Raw genomic sequence first — 23,340 nt, 5'->3', positions numbered from 1 at the left:
AACTATCCTCAAATAGCCATATTGTATGCGTAGAAGATAGTTTCTGGTATTTACTTCTTTTTTTTAATACCTTTATCACCTACTAAAATTCCTTGATTTAGAAAAATTCAAGTGAGATTCAAAGTTACAATCAGTGCAAAAATTGCCTCAAATGTGAATTTCAATTTTATTTCTTCGAACCCCAAAAAAACTTTTTTATGAGATGTTTTTGAATATGATTCTCACCAGATAAAAACAATTGTTGTCACATTGTTATTCTCAGTGTGACAAAAGTTTCATTCGATACCGTCAAAGTCAAAGGGGTGTAAGTTCAAAAATGATCGATTGAAAAAAAAAATCAGAATAGAGATTAACCCTTCGTATCATAAAGTAACAAATTTGCAACAATTAATATATGGAAAAAGTGAAAAATTGTATTTTATTTTAATTTTCTTTCTTGATGTACTCATCATTTCCAACTGTTAAAAATGATTTTTAAGGAAAAATAAAAAAAATCATGAAATGAAGGGTTAAATGTTTAAAACATCAATCAGTTATCATTGAAAAAAATCAGATAAGAAATCCAAATGAGTTAAGTACTTAAACAAAGATCCTGAGTTCTCGAAATTCAAATAACTATGAAACTGAACTACAGTAGCTGAAGAAACAACACATGACTTGAAAATTTCAATGAACTGTATCTCGAAAAAGATAAGATTAAAAACATAGAAATATTCATGTTAAAAGAATCACTCAATGATATTAGCAACTCAACAATGAGGTCGTTTTTATGATAATTCGAATGAAAACTTGGAAATTGATATGATTGATGATATAAAATTGATATGATTCAGTAGATGATAAAATTTTGGTAAAATCAGTTAAAAATGTTTCAAGCACAGTGAGCCAGTTTTGGCGAAATTAAAAACATTACTGTGCAAGACGTTTGTATGTAATGAAAATGAGGACAAGTTTTTTTTTTACTTTACCTGATATGTTTTGATAAAAAAAAAATGAAAATTTGAGGTGTTTTGCCATATTGTTCGATGATATTTTTCACGCTTGTGTGGTGTGCTTTGAACCGTTTTGCTATTTGGTTGTAGGTAACACCCTTTTCAGTGCAACAAGTGGGAAGAATTTTCTTCATAATTTCAAGAACAATGAAGAAGATCAATAAACTAATCCAAACATTGATTGCACATACTTTTCAAGCAAACAGAAAAAAGTTTTCCCATTTTTGAGTAAACTGGTTTTAAAAGTTGCTGATGTCTTTTCGATACAGTTCTTATCTTATAATTGGCTTAAAAAATATTTCTGTTTTTCAGTCCCATTTAATCAAATATTAAACAAAAATTTCATAACTATGCTAAGCTGGTGTAAGTTATGGAAAGGTTTTGAGAAAATTTGACAAAGAAATAAATAGACAGTTTTTTAGAAGTTAAAGTTTATATTCATTTTATATTAAATGATTTATTTTGCTGTGTTTTCATTTTGTTTTCTAAAATACAAGGTTAGACTTTTTCGTGATATTTTTCAACCATGTTTGGAATAAAAAAAAATTGGATAAATTTAGATCGAAAACGGTGCACGAAAATGGGGCACAAAAAGGCGTGTGAATTTGGATCGAAATCAATGCAAGAAATCGGATTTGTGGAAAAAAAAAAAATAACATAAGATATGACTTATTTGGTTCAAAATTGTAATGTACGAACATTATTTTTAATCAATTGAAAAATGTAGGGGAATTGAAAGTAAAAACAGTCATACATAACTCCATTTTCCCACGCGTGCGGTGGCTCAACAGCCATCATTCAATTCCTCATCAAAAATCACAAAAATTCACTTCAAAATTGTCCAAGTCGGAACATCATTATTCTGAACAATTTGAGAACGGAAGGGAAATGAGCGTAAAACAGCCATAAATCAATTTCCCGAAACGGTCAGTGACTCAAACAGCATGGATTCCTTGAAAAAAAAAACTCAATATAGGTCGCATTGGGTTCAAAATTTACAAGTCCTAACGTCCTTTATCTGAATGAATTGAAAGATGTAGACGAATCGAGGGATTTAAACAGCTATACCTCCATTTTCCGAAGCGTTCGGTGGCTCAAAAAAGTTAGACTAAGCATTCCAGATTGCCTTTATTTTGCCCAGATTTTGCGCAGATTTTTCCACTTCAGGGGAACTGGGGGTAAGCCCGCCTCCCTAAGGAAATCGATCATTTTTCAAGAACTGAAAGCAAATTTTCTTCTGTTCCCTTCACACACCTTGCTTAGATTGTCTTCAATAATATTTCTACGCTGTCAGAGATTTCAAACCGTTATTGTATAACTACAGTATTGATTATAAAATCAGTGACAAAAACAGTATTCATAAGCCATAAATTATTTTTTTCAACATAAACTGAATCGATTTACATCCTAAAACCGCAGTTTACCGGTTCCGGAGATTTTACCAAAACATGTTCCAAAATATGGAATCAAGAAACTAGACATTATATATACCTAACACTCGACACATAAAATCACACTTAAATTCAGTGATTAGCTCAAGTGTTGTTAAATGTTTCAGGAAGCCGTCCACATTCTTCGTGAAACGTTTAGTGGGAGGGTTTTGGTTCAGGTAGAGGGGGAGGGGTGTTACATGTCCAGGGTTTAAACATTTTTTTTAGAATTTTTATGGATGCTTGTCCATTAAATAGGAAGGTTCTTTATTGCCAATATCTGGAATACATGGAATTACTATTGTCCTAAGATATAAACACATGGAATGACCAGTTTTCTTACTTGATTTATGACCCTTTATGTGACACGTATACTCATAATATAATATAATTAACAAAGACATCGAGCCCATGACTGCAGCCCACAGTGTGTAGGTAGATCAATTCTGGAAAAATTTTGAATTGGTCGTGTCTGTTATTTTATGAGGGATAGAACCTATTTAAAATATATTTTAGAGTTCAAGTTTCAAGACTATGATGAAAAAAATCTGAAATGGGAGAAAATATGTTTTAGTAACACCTAACTATTCACAAAATATGCCGGGCTTACTCCATTCAAAGAGTGGCGGTCTCACCTCTAACAACATGCATATTTTTAAGAACGAAAAAAAAAACGAACACACACATATAGAATCTCAGTGAAACTTCATGTTTCTTTGAAGAGATCTAAATTCTTCTTAAGACTAAAGCGTACATCTTTCAAGGATATAATGGCTAGCATCTTACTAATGCTAACACCACCAACCCACAGAAAGAGTACTATGTATGCCGTGACCGAGACTCGATCTCATGATCTCTGGCTTAAAAGACTTGAACGCTATCCTCTAGGCCAGGGTCGGCGGCCGAAGAATAAATTTTATACCACTTTAAATATGTAACTTACCTCAACTCGAATCTCTGTGATAACCAACAAAAAAAGATACCAACTGCACACCAACAACAACGGATTTGGAGCTTTTTTCGTGAATTATTTTGATGTTTAACGCTGCACGGTGGGTTTTATGTATGTCAATCAGTGTTCCGAAAATCAATCAAAATAAACACTCGGGATACGATTCTTATTTGAAACATTCTGACTGTACAATAGGAAAGCGCATCTCGCAACTGCTTCGCCCGACTGGTATGCAATCTCGATCAGCGCTTCACTCAGCAATGCCAACCGAGTCGCATCTTTCAGAATCATTGGTTTTGCAACTATCGCATATCGGAGATGAGTGAGATACAAACTGATCCATTCTGAATGTAACTCACTCAGTATCCGCCTGGTTTGTTTGAAATTGAAAACACGGCGGAAGTGAACATCTTTCCCTCACAAACACAACTACAATTTGATTTTATTCTAACTGGTGTAAAAAAACGTTGTAAAATCAAATAAATTTATTAATTGACTATGTTTTAAATCAAACAACATTTCCTTATGATCGGTTGCATGTATCACTCACTCAATGACTGATGCATCGCTCATTGGTGAGATTCCAATTTGATGATGGTGCTGCACTGTTTTGACAACAAGCATCGTGCGAAGTTATCTGTATTTTGGCGATGAATTGAATGAACGATGATCGGATAGGTGCAGTAGCAATCAATAACAAAACCCGATCGCTGTACGTTCAGTCACGAATTGCAATCAAGAGCATTCATTGAAAATGAGTGATATTCGGAACACTGAGTTAATATCTCTAAAATAAAAATACTAACATGTTCAGTGTTTGAAAACACTAAAAATCTAGGTTTTCAAGTGAAACTCTGAGGGTGACGTTCTTATCCCCAGTTCCCCTACTTGCAAAATTGTTTATGTTGACATTGCAAACAAGACGATGAGATGCATATCTCCTTACAAGAACAGGAGACCTTTTTTTTATTAGTTGATCACCCAGGTGGTAAATCCTTTTTACGGATTGCATTCCAATGCACGGCGAGCCACCGCGTCCCCTCAGTTTGCTACTCTGGGTCCATGGGTACAATGGGTAGACTCATGATATACTCCGTGTATACGCCCTACTCCCTAAACTCCACCTGGGGCCGCAGACCTGGTTCCCACCTCGAACTGTTTAGTACACTATGCTTCAATAGTGGGAGGTCTATTCGCGCTAATGCGCTCCAAGGCAATACTCATTAACGATACCACTATCAGAATAACCTCCCATCCTTACGACTCGACGCCTGAACTCTCCTCTAACGACTTGAGAACCGACATCTCCTCGCAATGACTCGAGATTCCCACATAAACCTCTCCTCTTCGCGACTTGAGGCCTGATCTCTCCTCTCATGACTTGAGATCCGACCCCTCCTCGCATCGACTCTAGGTTTACCTCTCCTCTGCACGATTCAAGGCCCGATCTCTCCTCTAATGACTTGAGATCTGACCTCTCTTCGTAACAACTCGACCACACAAACCTCTCCGCCTGGAGGTTCGAGGCCTGACCTCTCCTCTAATGACTCGAAGCCCGACCTCTTATCTCCAGGATTTGAGGTTCGCCACCTTGCCCGTCGTCTGCCAGATTGAGAGCAGCTTATCTAAGACTCGTGCCTGTCACGGCACACGCGTGGGACATAACGCAACGACTCGGATGATTCTCGATGAAGATGTCATCCTACTCCGACTCGAACAGCTCACCCGCCGTCGAGAGCCACTCTACCCGTGGGTATTCCCCGATCGTGGAATAACCCTTTCCCAACGATTTCTACAGCGAAGAAGGTATAGTCTTATCCCCGCAGCTTCTATCGTTGGAAACCGCCCAACTCGGATACTCCCCGAATGTGAAGCATTCTACGCACGAACGCGACGCACCCATGGCATCCTTTACGCAGAAGATGTTGCCTTCCTTATCTTTGTAGCTTCAAACCGTGGGGTCGGACGCACTCTACTCGACAGCCCCCCGTCGATGGGGTCAGTCTACTCCGACCGTTGTCCGGTCTTCTTTATCCCCCTTGGCTGGCAACCCTAGAATTTTTGGCCCGCGGATTTTTCTGCCCGTTGTGTGCCAGATCGAGAGCAGCTTGTCCTGGACTTGCGCCTGTCACGGCATACGTTCAGGACTTTGAACGCTACGACTCGGATTTTTCCCGACGGTGACGACATCTTGCTCCGACTCGAGAGGCTCGCCCGGCATCGAGAGCCTTTCTACCCGTGGGTATCCCCCGACTGGCCCCGACAGTGATTAACCCTCTTTCTTCGAGGTAGGTAAAGTCTCATCCCCGCAGATTCCCCCTTAGAAAGCGGCACCCCCCCGACATTGGGGTATACTACACACGTTCGCGGCGCACCCCTGACCTCCGCTACGCAGAAGATGATGCCTTATCTTTGTAGCTTCGATCAAGGGATCGGACGCACACTACTCAGATACTTCCCGTCGATGGAGTCATCCTACACCGTTCGCGGACTGCCGTTGGTTCCAGCTCCTCTGCAGGGTAGTCATGATCCGGGTGAACCCATCGCTGACCGCATGCCAAGTGTTGGAATCCGCACATATCCTCTGTACAACGTTATCTGCTGTCGTGTCAGGCCCACAGGCGGCAAAGGAAGTACGTCCACATCTCTAAACCGGTAGCGGTACTTCATGAAGCATCCATGACCAGTCAGGAATTGCGTCATATAGAAGTCCACTTCACCGTGCCTTCTTCCGATCCAGCTCCCGATGTGCGGGATCAGATGATGGGTCCATCTTCCTCTCGTTGAGCTGTCCCACAGCTGCTGCCAGTTGGACATCGAGTCCTCATTGGCGAGATCTTGTACATTTGGCGTGTCTTTGTTTTCGTAGCAATAGACATCCTCCTCAAGCAAAACCGAGATGGGCATGACACCCGCTACTACACAGGAGGCTTCGGACGACATGGTCCGGTATCCGCTGATAACCCGCAGGTTCATCAGCCACTGAACGCTGCTAAGTCGCTGCAGGTTACAGTTTCTTCCCAGGGCCTGCCTCCAGTTCGCTGCTCCGTACCGCAAGATCGATGTGGTTACACTTGCCAGGATCCTCCTTTTGCTACTTCGGATGGCCGAGGAGTTCGGCATCATCCGTGTGAGTGCGGCCGTGGCCATTGCCGCTCTCTTGCATACGTAATCGACATGGCTCGTAAAGCTGAGCCTGTCATCTATCATCACCCCTAGGTACTTGATTGCGCGTTTGGACACGATATTGCACGGTCCAACGGCAATGGTACCTATTTGGGTGAGATAAGGTTGGTGATTAGCATCATCTCGGTTTTATGGTGGGCTAGACGCAGGCACTTGAGTGCATCCAGCTTTCCACTGCCTAGATAGCTACCGTGGCCAGTAGCTCAGCCTCCGCTGTTAAGCATCGCATGAAAAGTAGTCATACAATACCTCGCTAGGCACCCTGCAGTGATGTCAATTGAATTCATTGTTTGTCAATGTCAAAAGACATGCTCCCATTAAACACCTAATAACTCGTTTGTGTAATAAGATACGAAGTTACCTTCTTCGACAAAACTGTTCAGCTGAAAATTTTCCTTAGAAAAATTTCTAAATTGGCACAGAAACCATTGGCAGGTTCGGTTCCACAAGAAAAACAAAAATTCTATTGATTTTTCAGTACAAAATATTTAATTTTCCCATACAAACATAAAAGTTCAAATTTACTCATGTAATCGTTACTTAAAATTTCATTCAAAAAATCATGGATGAATTTTGAACCAAAACGAAACTTTTTAGACCCCAGGGATTGAGAAATTCGAATATCACCCCAAATCGACTCAGTCTACTTCTTAGTTATAGAGTTTTCGGTTATCAGCAGTGACAACATAGTTCCACGAGTTTTGTCCTAACTGCTGTCATGGTGTTCGTTTATTAATTCATATGTCCACCGGTTTTGCCCGAGGTTTGAACCTCAAGCAGGCTGTTGCAACCCGTTCTTACAGTACACTGACGTCAATCCATGCCTCGTTTTAAAGCGTAGTTACAAAATCACGGATCAATGGCTTTAACATTAAATCTTTTCCAGGTCCGACGTGGTGCTCCTCTGCTTTTCGATAGCGAATCCGGTGTCGCTGCGCAACTGCCGGGCCATGTGGTACCCGGAGATTCGCAAATTCTGTCCAGATACTCCTGTGATTCTAGTCGGCTGTAAGAACGATCTGCGGTACATGTACCGGGATGAAACGTATCTGTCCTACTTCGGTGATCGGAGCCCTTTCGTGAGGGCCGCCCGGAAGAGCGATCTGGTAATGCCGGACGAGGCCCGGGCCGTGGCCAAGGAACTGGGCGTTGCGTACTACGAGACCAGTGTGTTCACGTACTTTGGCGTCAACGAGGTGTTCGAGAATGCAATCCGTGCCGCCTTGATAGCGAGGCGTGAGCATCGCTTTTGGATGACCAATCTGAAACGGGTACAGCGACCCTTGCTGCAAGTGAGTCTTTGAGGTAGTTGACGGTTGATATCATTGAATAATCCAATTTCTTCTTCTCGACAGGCACCATTCCGACCACCAAAACCTCCGCCACCGGAAGTGACCGTCATTACCGGCACTCACACAAAAGATATGCTAAACTTATTCAATTCGCAGTGCTATACAGATTTAGTATTAATTGTCGGTACTATACGTTTTTCCGTACATAGATTTATGTTAGCTAGTAGTTCTAATGCATTTCATAGGTTAGCATTGTCAATTTGACCTCGCTCAGTCGAATCGGGCGAACATTTGGGTCACCACTAAGCCGTTTCCTTCCCTCAACTGCCGCAGGTTACTGACGATGGACATCAGCGATATGGGTGCCCGAAGTAGTAGTGAATCGAGTATGGTTAGCTCCACGTTCGGCGAATCTACGACGGCCGATTTCAATGAGGATACCGAGTGTTTGATCCGAGCCGAACAGAACAAAACCGCCCCGAACCGGATGTGGGAACAGCTCAAGCGACGGTCCAGCTATCAGGCTCTGCCCACGATCGAACCGAAGAAGGATCTCTACCGGGAGTTGCATCATCCCGTCTTTCAAAGTATTAGAATTTTCCAGGTTAGTCAGTTTGTATTTGTATTTGTACGTACATGTAACGAAATAAACCTCTTTCTCACCTCGAAACAGATTGAAAATGGAAAGCACAGCTATACGCAAACGCAAACGATAGTCTCGGTTAGTAAACTCATCACACCCCAGGCCATGCAGCAATGTCTTAAGTTCATCTACACCGGAGCGATCGATCGAGAGTGTCTGGATCTGCAGGTAAGTTCAACGACTATAGCATAAACTTTATTTTTTTATGTAATCATTGATTTGAAAAAAAAAAATATTTTATCTACGCTCATATCCACACGGCAACTATCACAGTTTTTTCCATTCACATAATTTAGCTTATCTCGTATCAGCATACGGTTCATATCGCGTAGCACAGTTTGATTAATTCATGCACCAGATAAGTTAGTGGATTTATCAATGCATTACCTACTTTCTGATCCTTACCGATTATGTTCATCCCTCGTTTTTGGGTTTTGTTGAAATTTTAATTGAGCTTGTAATTTTTATTATTTTTTCTAATATAGAATATATTTTTTTCCCATTTATGTGCTTTTCTTATTTTTTTTAAATGCAATTCATATTAAAACTTTTTAAGCTTAATTTTTTTTCAAAGTGACCTTTTATCTTCTCTTCAATTTTTTTTTAAATTAGAATATTAATGAATTTTAATTAAAAAAAGTTCCTTTTTTGCTTAAGTTTTCATAGACGTAAGTATTATTAGATACCATTTTAAATGAGACTAGCTATTCTGTGTCATTTGAAAATAAATGAAATAGTTAATCGAAGCGTAAAATATGATTATTTTTGTAATAGCGAAAATTGAATTTGACACACCGAAACGATAGGAATTTGCGAGCTTGAATGGATGATATATATTTCAGTACAATGGCTGATGTTCACAACGCATTGTTCATTGAGTGCAAGAGGATGTTTTGACCGTATCACCCTTTATAATCACCGATATAAGTTTTTTTTTACGATTCAATACCCTCCTTATCCGAAATTTTCCTAGTTAACACGTTTAACCTCTTTTGATCGAATCCGAGAGAAAAGCTATAACGTAAAGTTTTTCTTATCCTGTTTGGCTATATTTCAGTTGGGTCTGTAAAACTTTGATTTCTCTGATCTTTTCAACACATCGATAAGTTACATGTTGGAATTCATTTTGTTATGTTCATAAATATTAAAGACAGATTTACTCCTTCAACATACTGTTATCAAGACTTAAATAAATCAAAAGGTGGCTCCAGAGAGTGTTTATGCATTTTTTTTTAAATCTTTAGCTATTTCATTCTATGAATATGACACAAATACCGAAACGTTGATAAAGTATCACAAATGGTCTGGATTCAACCAGATCGAACTGAACGCCATAAGAATTTTTTTTCGAGAAACTTTAACTTCACGGACAAATATTTCCATCTAGAGGAAAAGTCTTCTATGCCAAGGAATTCATTTCGGTCAATGTGCTTTTTCGATCTACAATAAGAATTACACGAGATCCCACTTCTGATGTTTCGAAATTTTCTCCTGGCGCTCAGTTCGGTCTGGTCAAATCCTGACCAAATAAACAAAAAAAAAATCATTAATTATTCTGATCAAAATTTAAGAGAAAACATTTCTAACGAAAATTTTATACGAAAAAAATTATCAGAAAAAATGAGGTCATGTTTAAATTAAAGAGAATCTCGGGTCAGAACACATATTGATGCTAAAAATTAACGCTTTTTACATATTTCTTTCTAAGTTCAAGCTCTCAACTTTTCTACTTGTTTTCACTGTGTACAACTGTCAGATTAAAAACCTTCAGGACTGTTTGACTGAAATCAAACATAACGTTTTTGTTCCAAGTTAATTTAGTCATTTGGTCTTCACAATCACGTCATAATCGATTCACGTATCCACATTTCATCCCTAGAAGCTAGAAGCGTACTGTTCAGCCCATTTTTTTTCAGTTCAGTTCCGTTTTCAAAACTGCATATGATTTTTATTTTCTCAAAACTTGTTCCGTTTCTATTTTTTATTCCAATGATTCCGTTCGACCACAGACGGCTTCAATAGGATTGATACTGGTAAATAATTTCCTTTTTCCAGGAATACAATTAGTTGAAAGTGAAGTTAGTTTTGTTGTGTTGTTGATTATGTGTTAAAATAATGATATAGTGAGTTGAATAGTATTACATTCCTGGTTCTGTAACTATTGCCAGCTAACGTTTGGACTCAAGTTTTGATGATCGAAAATGATGCTTGTGTTTCGTTAACTGCTCTCAAATTTGATTGCTAAGAAACAGCGTTTCACGGTTTAGCTTTGATTATTATTGTTACTTGAAATTTTTATTACTTATTTCTTTTAAAACTAGGCAACTCTATCTTGATATAACTTTAACTAGTTTGAATTTTTGGATTGCTGAAGCTTTAAAAAAATGAAGCCCTTTATCTAAACATCAAGGCACTGCAATCTATTTATCAATTAGCAATGCAGTTGCACTTTTCTAACGTTCGAAGCGGAAATCAACAAATCCAAAGAATTTCACTAACGTTCTATTGTGTCATTTTGTTCTAGGAAATCAGACAAGCGGCTGAATTTCTGGAACTTCCTCAGCTGATGGTACTTTTATCAAACACTCAAGCAAATCAGAGCTTTATGAATGATGAAACCTTGCAGCATTATTCTACGGTAATTGGATGAGCTTTTTAAAACTTACTTGAACTGTAAAAATTGTATTTTCTATTGCAGTGTATGAAGCAGAATCTAGAGAAATATTGTGTTCAAGATGGCATCTTTGGTGACATCACATTTGAGCTAGACGACGGTCACATCAAGGCCCACAGAGCTATGCTGGTGGCCAGGTGCGAAGTGATGAAGGCCATGTTGAATGGCGATTTCCGCGAAGCACATGCCAATTTGGTAACCCTACATCAATGACCATCAAACAAATTGTCATTTCTATAGCTTTCATTTACCCCCCTCTTCCAGGTCGTACTTCCAGGCGTTACGGAATACACATTCCACAAGCTGTTGTGTTATCTGTACACGGACGAAATTCCGCCAATTTCGGCGGACAAATGTCTGAATCTGCTCGAGCTGGCCAATCGGCTGTGTCTACCGCGGCTACTGAATCTGGTCGAGTGTCGGGTGATCGAGGATCTCACGCGCATGTCCCAGAACGAAACGAGCGAAGCGGTCGAACATTGCTTACGGTTGCTAGAATCGGTTAAGGTGAGTGAAATTACTTAGAAGGAATGAACTCAACTATTTTTTTTTGTACGAAACGAAGTTTATAAGTTACTTGTGACGGGTTTTATTTATAAGGTGATTCTGTCTAAAAATCTGTATAGACACAGATAATATGATACTAAATTTTTTTTTTAAAGATTTCTGTCGAGGCCCCATCGTTAGTAACACGACGTCGTCCGTGTAATCAACTAACTTCATCTCCTCTTGTTCATCAGTTGATCACCCAGGTGGTAAATCCTTTTTACGGATTACATTGCAAGTCACGCCGAGAAACCGCGTCTTCCCAGTATGTCATTCTGGGGCTATGGGTGCAAATGGTCGATTCCAGATACCATGTACCCCTACGCCATACAGTCTACCTGGGGCCTCTGGCCATAGTTCCCATCCGGACCTGCAACTAAGGCTATACCCGTGATGGGAACCAAGTCCGCGCTTCTGCGTTCATCTGCTTACTCGTTTTATAGTCAAAACTCCAGCATACTCTGCCTCTATTACGATTCAAGACTAAAGATCTCTCCTCTGACGACTTGAGGCCCAGCCTATACCTGTAACTTGAGGCTCTCTTAAGTACCGCGACTATCGTGTGTCTCTATTCGAGTCCACTACTAAAGCCAAGTGACCTCTCCCTTAACGACTCGAGGTCTTGGCTCTGCTTGGTTTGGCTCGAGGCTTTCTTTTCTTTGCCCGTTCTTGTGCCGGTCGAGTGCTACTTATCCTTGTCACGCGCCTTTCACAGCGCACGTCCGGGCATTTACGGTACAACTCGGATGATTTCCGGCGAAGACGTCATCCTACACTGACTCGAGTGACTCACCCGCCATCGACGTGAAGTCACTCTATCCGAGAGTATTCCGCGGCGTGAATAATCTTCGACTTCGGAGAAGGTATTGTCTTATCCCCACAGCATCCATCGTAAGAAGCGCGTTCCACTCGGATACTCTGTGGCGGTATCCTTCACAGCGTTCGCGACGTACCTAGCAGCTCTGCTTGCGTATAAGGTTCGGACGCGCTCTACTCAGATGCTCCCCGCCGAAGGCGTAACCTTACATCGATCGCGGATTGGTGCTGGTTCCAACTCCTCTGCAGGGCAGTCATGATCCGGATGAATCCACCGATGATCACGCGCCAAGTATTGGCTTCATCACACATCCTCCGCACGAAGTTGTCGGCAGTCGTGTTGAGTCCATAGGCGGCAAGCATGCTAATAAGTACCCCTTCGGATATTGGACAGTTGAATACTACGTGCTCTGGTGTCTCAACTATGTCACCGCAGGCGGAGCCACATGTCCAAAACGATGGTGGTACTGCATGAAGCATCCGTGACCAGTGAAGAACTGCGTGATGCAGAAATCCACCTCTCCATGTTTCCGATCCTTCCAAAATTCGACTTTAGGGATCAAGCGTTGAGTCCACCGGCCACGTTCTGAGCTGTTCCCCTGGTGCTGCCAGTTGAACATCGAGGCCTCTCTGGCATGTTTTCGCACATCGGGCATGTGCCAATGTTCTTAGCAGAAGATATCTTCCTTTAGCAGGACCGAGATGGGTATGACTGCTACCAAGGACACAATTCGGTATCCGTTGATCACTCGCAGGCTCATCAGCTGCTGCACGTTGCAGAAAAAGCAGGCAGATTACACTGCCTGCATTTTTTTAAGTTGGTAACCACAGGTGGTTTACCTGATTGATACTTCGGAATAGGCACGGCGAGCCCCCCCCCCCCCCCCTTCGTATTTTTCTACTCTGGGTACAAGTTCTCACCTCGAACTGTTTAACACACTATGCTTTAATAGTTGGTGGTCTACTCACGCTAGTGCGCTCCAAGGCAATACTCATTGACGAGACCACTTACGACTCGACGTCCGAACTCTCCTCTCCTTACGACTTGAGAACCGACATCTCTTCACAATGACTCGAGATTCCCACATAAACCTCTCCTCTTCGCGACCCGAGGCCTGATTTCTCCTCTATTTAAGGACTAGAAATCCGACCCCTCCTCGCATCGCCTCGAGGTTTACCTCTCCTCTGCATGATTCAAGCTCCGATCTCACCCCTAGCGACTCGAGATCCGATCTCTCCTCGTAATGACTCGAGGTGACCACTTGTACCCCTCTTCTTGTTGATTAAAGGCTCGATCTCTCCTCTTACGACTCGAGACCCGATCTCTTATCTTAAAGACTCGGGGTTGATCACACAAATCTCTCCTCCTGAAGATTCGAAACCCGACCTCTTATTTTACTTATTTATTTTACTTATTTTATTATTAATTCATCGAACATAAAAGTTTAAATGAATAGTAAAACACGGTTAAACAATATTAAATAATCTGGACTGACGTATTCGACGAATAAAGCGACTTGTAGATTCTCCAAACTGGTGAAGGTGTTCAGCATCCTGGAACATACGCACCATCGCGCTTAGTGGCTCAATGAAGCCATACGAAGTTCGATGAGTTTGATTGAATAGTAACGAGCCAGATCGTAGGGTCATTGATGGGGCACTGAAGTTTATAATTCCTAGCAAATTTGGCGATTGCACTTCTCCGTTGAAAATTTTTGAGATTTTAGGCATAACGGATCTGTAAATTCACGCGCCACTTTGGTGATGAAGCCGAGTTGACGATTCGCTTTATTGATGACTGAAGAACGTTGACTGTTAAACGTGAGCTGTGCATCAAGGATGACTCCAAGGTCATCGACTTCTGATACTCTGTTTAAAAGCTGGTTGCCGATTTTATATTCGTAGATGAGTGGTGTTTTGTTTCGATGAAAAGTGATGACGGAACATTTCGACACACTTATTGATAATTTGTTCAGTGTGCACCATTCGCCAAAGTGATTCAAGAGTGATTACAAGCGAACGCAATCTTAGATATATATAACAGGAACAAATATTTTAAGATCATCGGCATATCCAATTTTGGTTCCGTCTTCTAAACTGATAATCAGATCATTAAAGAACAGAGCGAATAATAGGGGGCCCAAGTTGCTTCCTTGTGGGACGCCAGAGTTAAAGGCAATGAAACAGCTTCGATGCAGCGAGAATAAATAACAGCCAGAATCCCATCCGGTCCAGGCGCGAAAGAAGTTTTCAATTTTCTAGCAGCAGGAACGATGAGCTCTTCATGAACTGTGAAAGTATTAAGGTCTATCACATCTGCTGGGACGTGATTAGTTGCTTCGCTGCAATCGCTTTCGGGTGTGACGGAATCTAAAAATACAGACTTAAAACGTTCTGCAAACAAATTGCAGCAAGTGTCTGGAGTATTCCCAACAGCTTCATGATAAAAAAAAAACGGACGAAGGCACAGAGCTCGACTTGCGTTTTGAGTTGACGAAGGTCCAAAAACTACGAGGATTTCTTCGCAAACTAGATTGCACACGAAAACATGGTTTTTATATAGCAAAGCATTGAGTCTTAGGTAGGCAGTGCTAGCTATTTTAAATTGTTGCAAATCATCAGTTCGATTTTTCCTTAGTTTGCGTAGACTAGCATTCCTCTTACGGCGTAGATTTCGCAGCGTTGGTGTACTCCAAGCGGGGGAAAATTGTGGTTTGAACCTAGGAACGTTTGAATTTAACCAGTCGCTAATTATATCGCAAAAGGATACTGTCATGTCGTCAACTTGTGAGTTACTGAAAAGTACGTCCCATTCCATGCTGTTCAGGTATTCTGAAAGTAGCAATAAGTCAGTCTTTCGCAAATTTAGAGGTCTGCTATTATCTCTTGAAACGTTTGGCGGAGCAACTTCGGCGGGCAAATCAGCGGACAGATCGAAAACAATTGGTGGGTGATGAACATCTACCGAAACCAAAGCATCAGGAGCAGCTTTCCCGATGATTTCATCTTCACTAAAACCGAAAACTAAATCGAGCGTCCGTTCAAGATGATTCCTGATTGCGTTAAATTGAACCAAACCAAGCAAATTTGTACCGTCAATCAAGGTGGCAGCAGCTACATTAAGGGGTGTTACATTCGACAGTTTGGCTCCCGTATCATTCGCTTCCCATATCAGTCGGGGTTGATTATAATCTCCACAAACTATTATAGACTCGCCTTGAGAAGCTCGGATGCACAGCTCACGTATGGATGCAACATGAGACTCAACAAAATGAGCGCAATTACTCCTGTTGGGTGGAATATAGACAGCACAAAACAGCATTTTTTCCCGTTGATGTTAGCAGCCACACAAACTTGTTCCAGTTCATTACCATGCTCTGTCGGAATGAAACTACTGACATGACATTGTTTCACGGCAATTAAAACACCACCAAAGCTTTTTTTGTTGCTGTTGCACGAACTTCGATCGCATCGAAAAACACTGTATCCATTGCCAAATAGTTGAGTTGAATGGAAGGAATCTGTCAAGCCAGTTTCGGTCAAAACTATCATATCGTAGCTGCAATCAATGGCTTGCAAATAACATTCCTCCGTTTTAGTGCGCAAACCACGAACATTTTGGTAGTAGCACCATGCTCTATTATTTTAAGGGGCATACGAGGCGATACTGGAATCCAGAGAAGCATGACTGGGAGAAATATACGAATTAGAATGGTATCTCGAATCTCCAGGATTCGAGATTTGCCACCTTTATGCTCTTCGTGTGACGATCAAGAGCAGCTTATCCTAGAGTCGCGCCTGGCACAGCACACGCGTGGTATTTAACGAAACTACTCTGATGATTCCCGACGGATGGTGACCCTACACTGCCAGCTTAAAGCTGCCACTCTGTATCGCAGAATGGACGGAGTCACACTCGCCAGGACTCTTCTTCTGCTGCAGCGAATCGCTGAGTTGATCGTCATGACCCGTGAAAGGGCTGCCGTTGCCACTGCCGCTCTTTTGCAGGCGTAATCGATGTGGCTCGTGATGCTGAGCCTAATCGTCTATCATCACCCCCATTTACTTCATCGCACGCTTGGACTCGATTGCGCACGATCCAACTGCAATCGTCCCTGTTAGTGCTGATGTATGGTGTTTGTGATATGCATATTTCAGTCTTTGAGGTGAGCCAGACGCAGACTCTTGGAGCGCCTCCAACTAGTAGCTGGACTTCCCCTGTTGAGAGGCCAGATGCCAGGAGAACCTCGTCGTAGGCGAGTCCCACTAGTCTCTCTCCCGTGGGAAAACGTGGTCTCATCGGATACGATGTTCCACAATACCGGGCCCAGTATCGATCCATGTGGAACCCCTGCCGATACGCTCACTGTTTCGAATCCCTCGCTGGTCATATATGTATTTCATTTGGCTTTTACGGAAGTAACACTCCACCATCCTACATATGCCGGGATCCTTATACGAATGAGCGACGACGCAATCGCTGCCCATTCGACACTGTCAAAGCGTTCCTCACATCAAGGGTGACCACTGCGCAAAGTCGGTCTCCCTCCTCTTCTTTAGCCTGACTTCGTCTGCTCCTTCGATGGCTGATCGAATGGCATCCATCGTGCTGCGGCCTTTCCAGAAACTAATCTGTTTATCGAAAAGGCCGTTCTCGTCCTTGGTGTAAAGCTGTATCTTTTACTGGACCACCTTCTCCAGCACCGTGCCACCAGCCGTATTCAAGAGGCAAATCGTGCGATATGCTGATGGGTCACCTGGTGGGCTTCCCAGTTTTGCCAGGAGTACTAATTCCGGTCGCTTCCACACATATGGGGAGACCCTCTCATCCACGTACCTACTGTTGCAGTGATGACCTGAACATTTCAGGGTTCCATAATTGCGGCCTTCGCTGCCACGATCGGGATGTTCTCCGGAACCGGTGCTTTATTCAACTGGAGGGATCTAGAAATGGCCCGCAGTGGATAATGAAAAACAAATTATAAAACCACCTTATATGCAGTAAAATTGCATACAATCCACAGTGAACAGAATCGGAAAATCGGGTTTTTTAAGAAAAAAAATGTGTCAAAATCTGGAATACGAAAGGTAAAAATAATCTCATTATCCGGGGTTTTTTTTTCGTTCTTGAATTTTTTTTTATCTTCTGATAATTTATCGAGTTTTTGATTAAATTCTTAGAATTATATTTATTTCCCCTTTTTGATATTGTGGAAATATCGAAGGAAGGGAGGGAAAGATGTGTGTTGTTGACAAAAGAAGAATTTAATATTTACTCTTGCTTCTAGGTATCAAGACTGCAAGCAAAACAGTTTTTCATGGGGCTTAAAGGGTGATACGGTCAAAATTTGATCAATATCAACTTGACGTATTTCTTTCAATTTTGCATTTATAAAACCTGAACACCCCTCATTTTGAAGGTGTGTGTGTGTGTAGAATGTGCTTCTATTTTGATTTTGGAATTCACTCTTCAGTTGTCAAAATGCCGTCCAAGGTAGAAGAGCAGCGTATCAAAATTTTGCTCGCGCATCGCGAAAATCCGAGCTACTCGCACGCAAAGCTGGCAAAATCGCTAAAAGTTGCCAAATCAACCGTTACAAATGTAATTAAAGTGTTTGGGGAACGTTTGTCGACAGCCAGGAAGTCTGGATCGGGAGGGAATAGAAAACCGGAAGTCGCTGAGACGACAAAGAAAGTTGCCGGTAGCTTCAAGCGAGACCATAACCTCTCTCTTCGAGATGCCGAACATAAGCTGGGTGTAGCCGGACTATCGACTAACTAGAAGGTAGTGACTCCAAATCGCGATGATAAACAAAATACAACGGCCAAAGCGCGATCCCGGAGGCTGTACACGACGATGCTGACGAAGTTTGACTGCGTGGTAATGGACGACGAAAGCTACGTCAAAGCCAACTACAAGCAGCTTCCGGGACAGAAGTTTTATACGGCAAAATGAAGGGGAAAGGTAGCAGATATTTTCAAGCACATGAAACTGTCAAAGTTCGCTTGAAAAGCAGCATTTTCATAGCTTGCGGGACTATCAACCAAGAAATTTACGTGAAAGAGTGTTTGAATAAACGTCTGCTGCTTTTCCTGAAGAAAAACGGTTGTTCCGTACTGTTTTGGCCGGATTTGGCATCTTGCCATTACGGTAAAAAGGCCATGGAGTGGTACGCCGCCAACGACGTGCAGGTGGTTCCCAAGGACAAGAACCCTCCCAACACGCCAGAGCTCCGCCCAATTGAGAAATACTGGGCTTTTGTCAAGCGGAACCTAAAGAAGACCAAAAAAACTGCTAAGGACGAGCAGCAGTTCAAGGCAAACTGGCTTTCTGCGACAAAGAAGGTGGACAAGGTGGCTGTACAAAATCTGATGGCAGGAGTTAAGCGTAAGGCCCGGCAATTCGGATTTGGATAAGCGGAAGCCTAACTAAATATTTTTCCTGAGTTTTAAACTAATTAAACATGAAAACGAAATTTAATTTGATTTTTTTTACACGCGTTATCCCTTGACCAAATTTTGACTCATCACCCTTTACCTACTTGATAGTTTTAAATAACGTTTCCCTTTATTTTCATTCAATTTCCAGTTACATAACGCCCACCAGCTGGCTGAGTGGTGCATGTCGTACTTGTGCGTCAATTACAACAGCATCTGCAAGCTGTCCCCGCGAAGCCTCAAGGGGCTGCACCCGGACAATCAGGACTACCTGCGGGAGCACCGGTGGCCCCCGGTTTGGTACCTCAAGGACTACGACTACTATCAGCGGTGCATGAACGAGCTCAATCGGGAACTGAACAATGGGAAGAAAGACTGCACGACAGACGACAAGGGTTGTCTCTGCTTCTCCGGAGGTAATTCGAGCAGCTTTCTTTCACGAATTTTATTGAAATTTTTTACCAGAAGTTGCTTGTGATTCATTCATCACCCAACAAGTGAATGCTTTGAAAACATAGGCAAAAAATCATACGTTCATTTTTGAAATCGCAAGCACGATATTTTTCTTTTATTGTTATTATCAAGAATGCTTCTTGTACCTTTTTAGAAATATTTAGCAAGCCAGATTAGATTTATGTTTATTAATGCACCTTGCTAGTTGAGTTAATTTTTTGTTTTATTTTTCTTGCAACCCCCTCTCTTTATTTTCACAACTCCGTTCGTTTCCCGTATCGTTCATTTCGATCGCCGTCACGCCATAAACCAACCAATCACGAATCAAATCACCCATTTCACGTTCCACGCATTATTCCGAAACTCACGCAAATCCATGCAAACAAAAACCAACACCCCCAACCATCATCAAAACAAAAAAAATCGTTGCGGAACAAAAGTGTTTTTCTGGCTACTAGGCAAATCGAAGCGGTCGGCAGCGGCGGCCAAATCAACGCTGCAGACAGCCATCACGGCGGCCAGCTCGGATCACCAGGACGTGGTGAGCACCAGTTTGTTCCAGTCGAACGCCAACTCCGTCAATCAGCTGGATCCGGAACACGACGGGGCGGATCTCTGACATTTGGCCGACGAACCGTGGAGGTGAGAATATGTAGTGTTACTTTGTTTACTGTTTTGGATGTTCTTGAGATATTTTTTATGTTAAAAAAATAGTAGTATAAAGTCTAATTTAACTGTTTTGCAAATCTCGAATAACCTACCTACCTAAGGGTTTGGCGTCGATTGTCCGACGCATAGCTAGCTAAGATCGCCTCTTTTGGCGGTCCGGAGCCAGCGTCTTCACTAGCAGCCAGCCAAGGTTTTCGTCAACTGTGCGGATTTCAGCGGCTAGACTATATCGCCACGAGCTTTTGGGCCTGCCTCGCAGCGTGTGCCCCATCCATCTCCACTTACGTTCCCGAATCTCGATTTCTTTTGATGACACCGGCGATGAAGTTCAACGTTTGAGATCCAGTTGCAGGCCATCAAGCGCGGATGATGTTCCGCAGGCAGCGATTCACAAAAACTTGCAGTTTTCGCGTCGCCACCGCATATGTGCACCAAGTTTCACACCCGTACAGCAATACGGATTTGACGTTTGAGTTGAAGATTCGGATCGTACTTCGTAGAGAGATCTGGCCTGAGCGCACCGCAAATCGGGCTTTTCTGATCCGGGTTTCGATGTCCTTCTTGGTACCACCATCAGGCGTAATCTGGCTACCAAGATACTGGAAGCATTCCACTTTATCAACTTGTTGCCCAGCTACCATGAAACTGGAGGGATTTCCTGTGTTGACCTCCATCGACTTGGTCTTTCCGACATTGACTTTGAGACCTGCTGCCTTGGAGCTTTCGGTGAGGTCGTCGGGTTTGCTCTGCATGTCTTGTTGTGTTTAGGCGAGCAAAACAATATCGTCTGCCAGGTCAAGGTCGATCAGTTGCTCCATTGTTGAAGGATTCCACGGCAATCCTCGGTTTGGTCTACAGTCAATCGATCCAGTCAAGATCTCATCCATTACGATGAGAAAAAGCAGCGGTGATAAAATACAACCTTGTCTCACTCAAGCAGTTACCGGGATTGGTTCGGACAAGACACCGTCGTGTAAGACCTTGCACGAAAATGCCTCGTACTGTGCTTCGATGAGATGGACTAGTTTTTTCTGGGACCCCTCGTCGTCTTAGAACAGCCCAGATGTTTTCGTGGTTCAGTCGGTCGAATGCTTTTTCGAAATCAACGAACACCAGCAGAAGAGAGTCCTGGAATTCGTTGATTTGTTCCAGTATTATTCGTAGCGTTGTGATGTGGTCCACACATGATCGTCCGGCTCGGATTCCAGCTTGTTGCCGTGGGAGCAAGGACTAAAAAAATCGTATTCAAATCGGAGCAGCCAAGAAACAAAACCGCGCGTAGTTCACAAAAGTTCTGACCACAGTAGGTTCGCGACTCAGCAAACACGTGATTGTTGGGGATTTTTTTCAAGGGGAATCCGATCGCCAGAAAATCGTGAGCGAGCCGTGGCAGAAAACCTCGCGAATCTCGCGATTCTGGTTCGTGAACCAAATTGGAAAACGCATTGCACACTTGATGGTCGTGTTTTCCGTTTCGTTATTTTGTCTCCACATGGTTTTTGATTGCGCCAAATGCAACGCGTGGACAGATGAAATAAATCGATTTTTCAAAGTTTTCAGAACAATTTCTTGAAAATAATTTACAATGTTGAAAATTTAATCGATGTATATAATTTGTTAATTGAAGTTTGTCCTTTCTGATGTTAAACAACGTCAAATTTGGCAAATTTGTATATAGAGTTTCGAAAGAATGCAATCTGGCCTAGTAACAGATAGAAAAAATCGGATAATAAAGTTCCTCCGCATCCTAAAAAGATGTATGGGGTGGGGGAAGGATAAAAAAAAAAAATACAAGTCCAATCTAGAAATGTGCTACTTCGGCATCTTAATTGTATCCCCTTTGTTATTTTCAAGTTTATTCCGAAGTTCAAATTGAGGAAGTTATATAAGTTTGGAATTTCAAATTTCATGTCATGGCAGAAAAAAAGGAGGCATTAACCGTGCGATGAAGTTTTGAAAGCAAGGGAAAACCATTAAGAATTTCAATGTTAACTCATTGCGGACCAAATACAAGATATCTTGTGTTTTCGCTTGACGCGTTTCCGAGCCGGACAAACCGGGCAATTTTAAATAAAAACCTAGCAAAATCCGGGCAATTTATTTTAAAAATGTCCATAAATCCGAGCATTAACTGGGCAAAAAAACTTTTTTGTTCATCAGAACTTATCGACAGGTTTTGAATCGTACTTTAAGATCCAAAACACCTTTCATGATTATTTTTTCTCAAAAAATTCCGTTTTGGAGGAGTTTGTTATTTTGATTTTCCAAATAAAGTGAATATAACCAGGCAAAATCAAATAATTCAAATAATTCAATGTTCACGATTCAAAATTCATTTTTTTAAATTCCTTTTCTGGATTCAAAATTATACAATTGATTTAAAAAATTAGGATTGAAAATTCTTTCTCATAAATTCTTAATTTCATATTCGTGATACTTAATTTTAAACTGTACAATTTAAATTCGAATTCTGAGTTTTGAAATAAGTTTTACGAATATTTGAATCTAATTTGTGGATTAAGAATTCCCAATTCAAATAGTGTGACTTTTTCATTCAGAATTGAGTCATCAGAAGATCACAATTCCAAAATCAGGATTCCCTATTCCAAAATGAATTTCAACTGAATATTTTTGAGTTTGGAATAAGCAATTTTCAATCATTAATTTGTCCATTCCAAACTCTATGCAAAGAGTGAGAAAATATAAATTTTAATAGCAAAATTCGTATAAGCGGATTCAGAAATGATAAAATAAAATCTGAAAAACAAACTCCGTACTTACTAACAGTTCGAAACATAGAGTGATGAACCCATAAAAAGAATTTTGATAGTTTTGAATCATAAATAATTAATAATAAATTTGGAGTTATTCATTTTAAAGTTGCGTTGTGAATTTTGATGATCGAAAAATAATCTTCAGATTATAAGTAACTAGCAATGACGAAAAAATGGTAGATAAAAATATTGCAGAAATCAATTCAAGAAGCTCAATATAAGGAAATTCAGACAATAAAAGGTGATTTCAAATCCAGTAGTAAGATCAAGATCGGATTCAGAGTTAATGTTAGAGATTATTATAATTTAAAAATTACTATGCAAATTTGTAATTTATTTTCCGACGTATCATTTATTCTATCGGTTTTTATCATTGATTGAGTATCATACTCAAGTTTTTTATTTTAAAAGGTTTGAATTGAGAATAACATGAATTTATTGTAATATTTAAAAACAACCGTCCCGTTATTGTGGT

At 41.3% G+C, this 23,340-nt stretch overlaps 1 protein-coding gene across 5 annotated transcripts in view; it reads left to right on the top strand.

Annotated features, from left to right (window-relative positions):
* Positions 1 to 23,340, top strand: part of LOC129756121 (rho-related BTB domain-containing protein 1) — a 180,524-nt gene that overhangs the window by 144,769 nt on the left and 12,415 nt on the right. For 2 of the 5 annotated variants that reach the window (XM_055752892.1, XM_055752891.1), the window contains 10 exons: positions 7,447 to 7,852; positions 7,916 to 8,097; positions 8,186 to 8,456; positions 8,526 to 8,663; positions 10,505 to 10,528; positions 11,020 to 11,133; positions 11,194 to 11,364; positions 11,434 to 11,676; positions 19,121 to 19,385; positions 19,863 to 20,064. In XM_055752892.1, the coding sequence (XP_055608867.1) occupies positions 7,447 to 7,852; positions 7,916 to 8,097; positions 8,186 to 8,456; positions 8,526 to 8,663; positions 10,505 to 10,528; positions 11,020 to 11,133; positions 11,194 to 11,364; positions 11,434 to 11,676; positions 19,121 to 19,385; positions 19,863 to 20,041 (1,993 nt within the window). In that variant the 3' untranslated portion in view covers positions 20,042 to 20,064. The remainder of the gene's footprint in view (positions 1 to 7,446; positions 7,853 to 7,915; positions 8,098 to 8,185; positions 8,457 to 8,525; positions 8,664 to 10,504; positions 10,529 to 11,019; positions 11,134 to 11,193; positions 11,365 to 11,433; positions 11,677 to 19,120; positions 19,386 to 19,862; positions 20,065 to 23,340) is intronic. The other 3 variants (XM_055752893.1, XM_055752895.1, XM_055752894.1) reach the window with 3 other exon arrangements.

Source organism: Uranotaenia lowii, chromosome 3, assembly GCF_029784155.1.
Source record: "Uranotaenia lowii strain MFRU-FL chromosome 3, ASM2978415v1, whole genome shotgun sequence".
Lineage (NCBI taxonomy): Eukaryota > Metazoa > Arthropoda > Insecta > Diptera > Culicidae > Uranotaenia > Uranotaenia lowii.
This window is presented reverse-complemented; position numbering and strand designations above follow the sequence as displayed.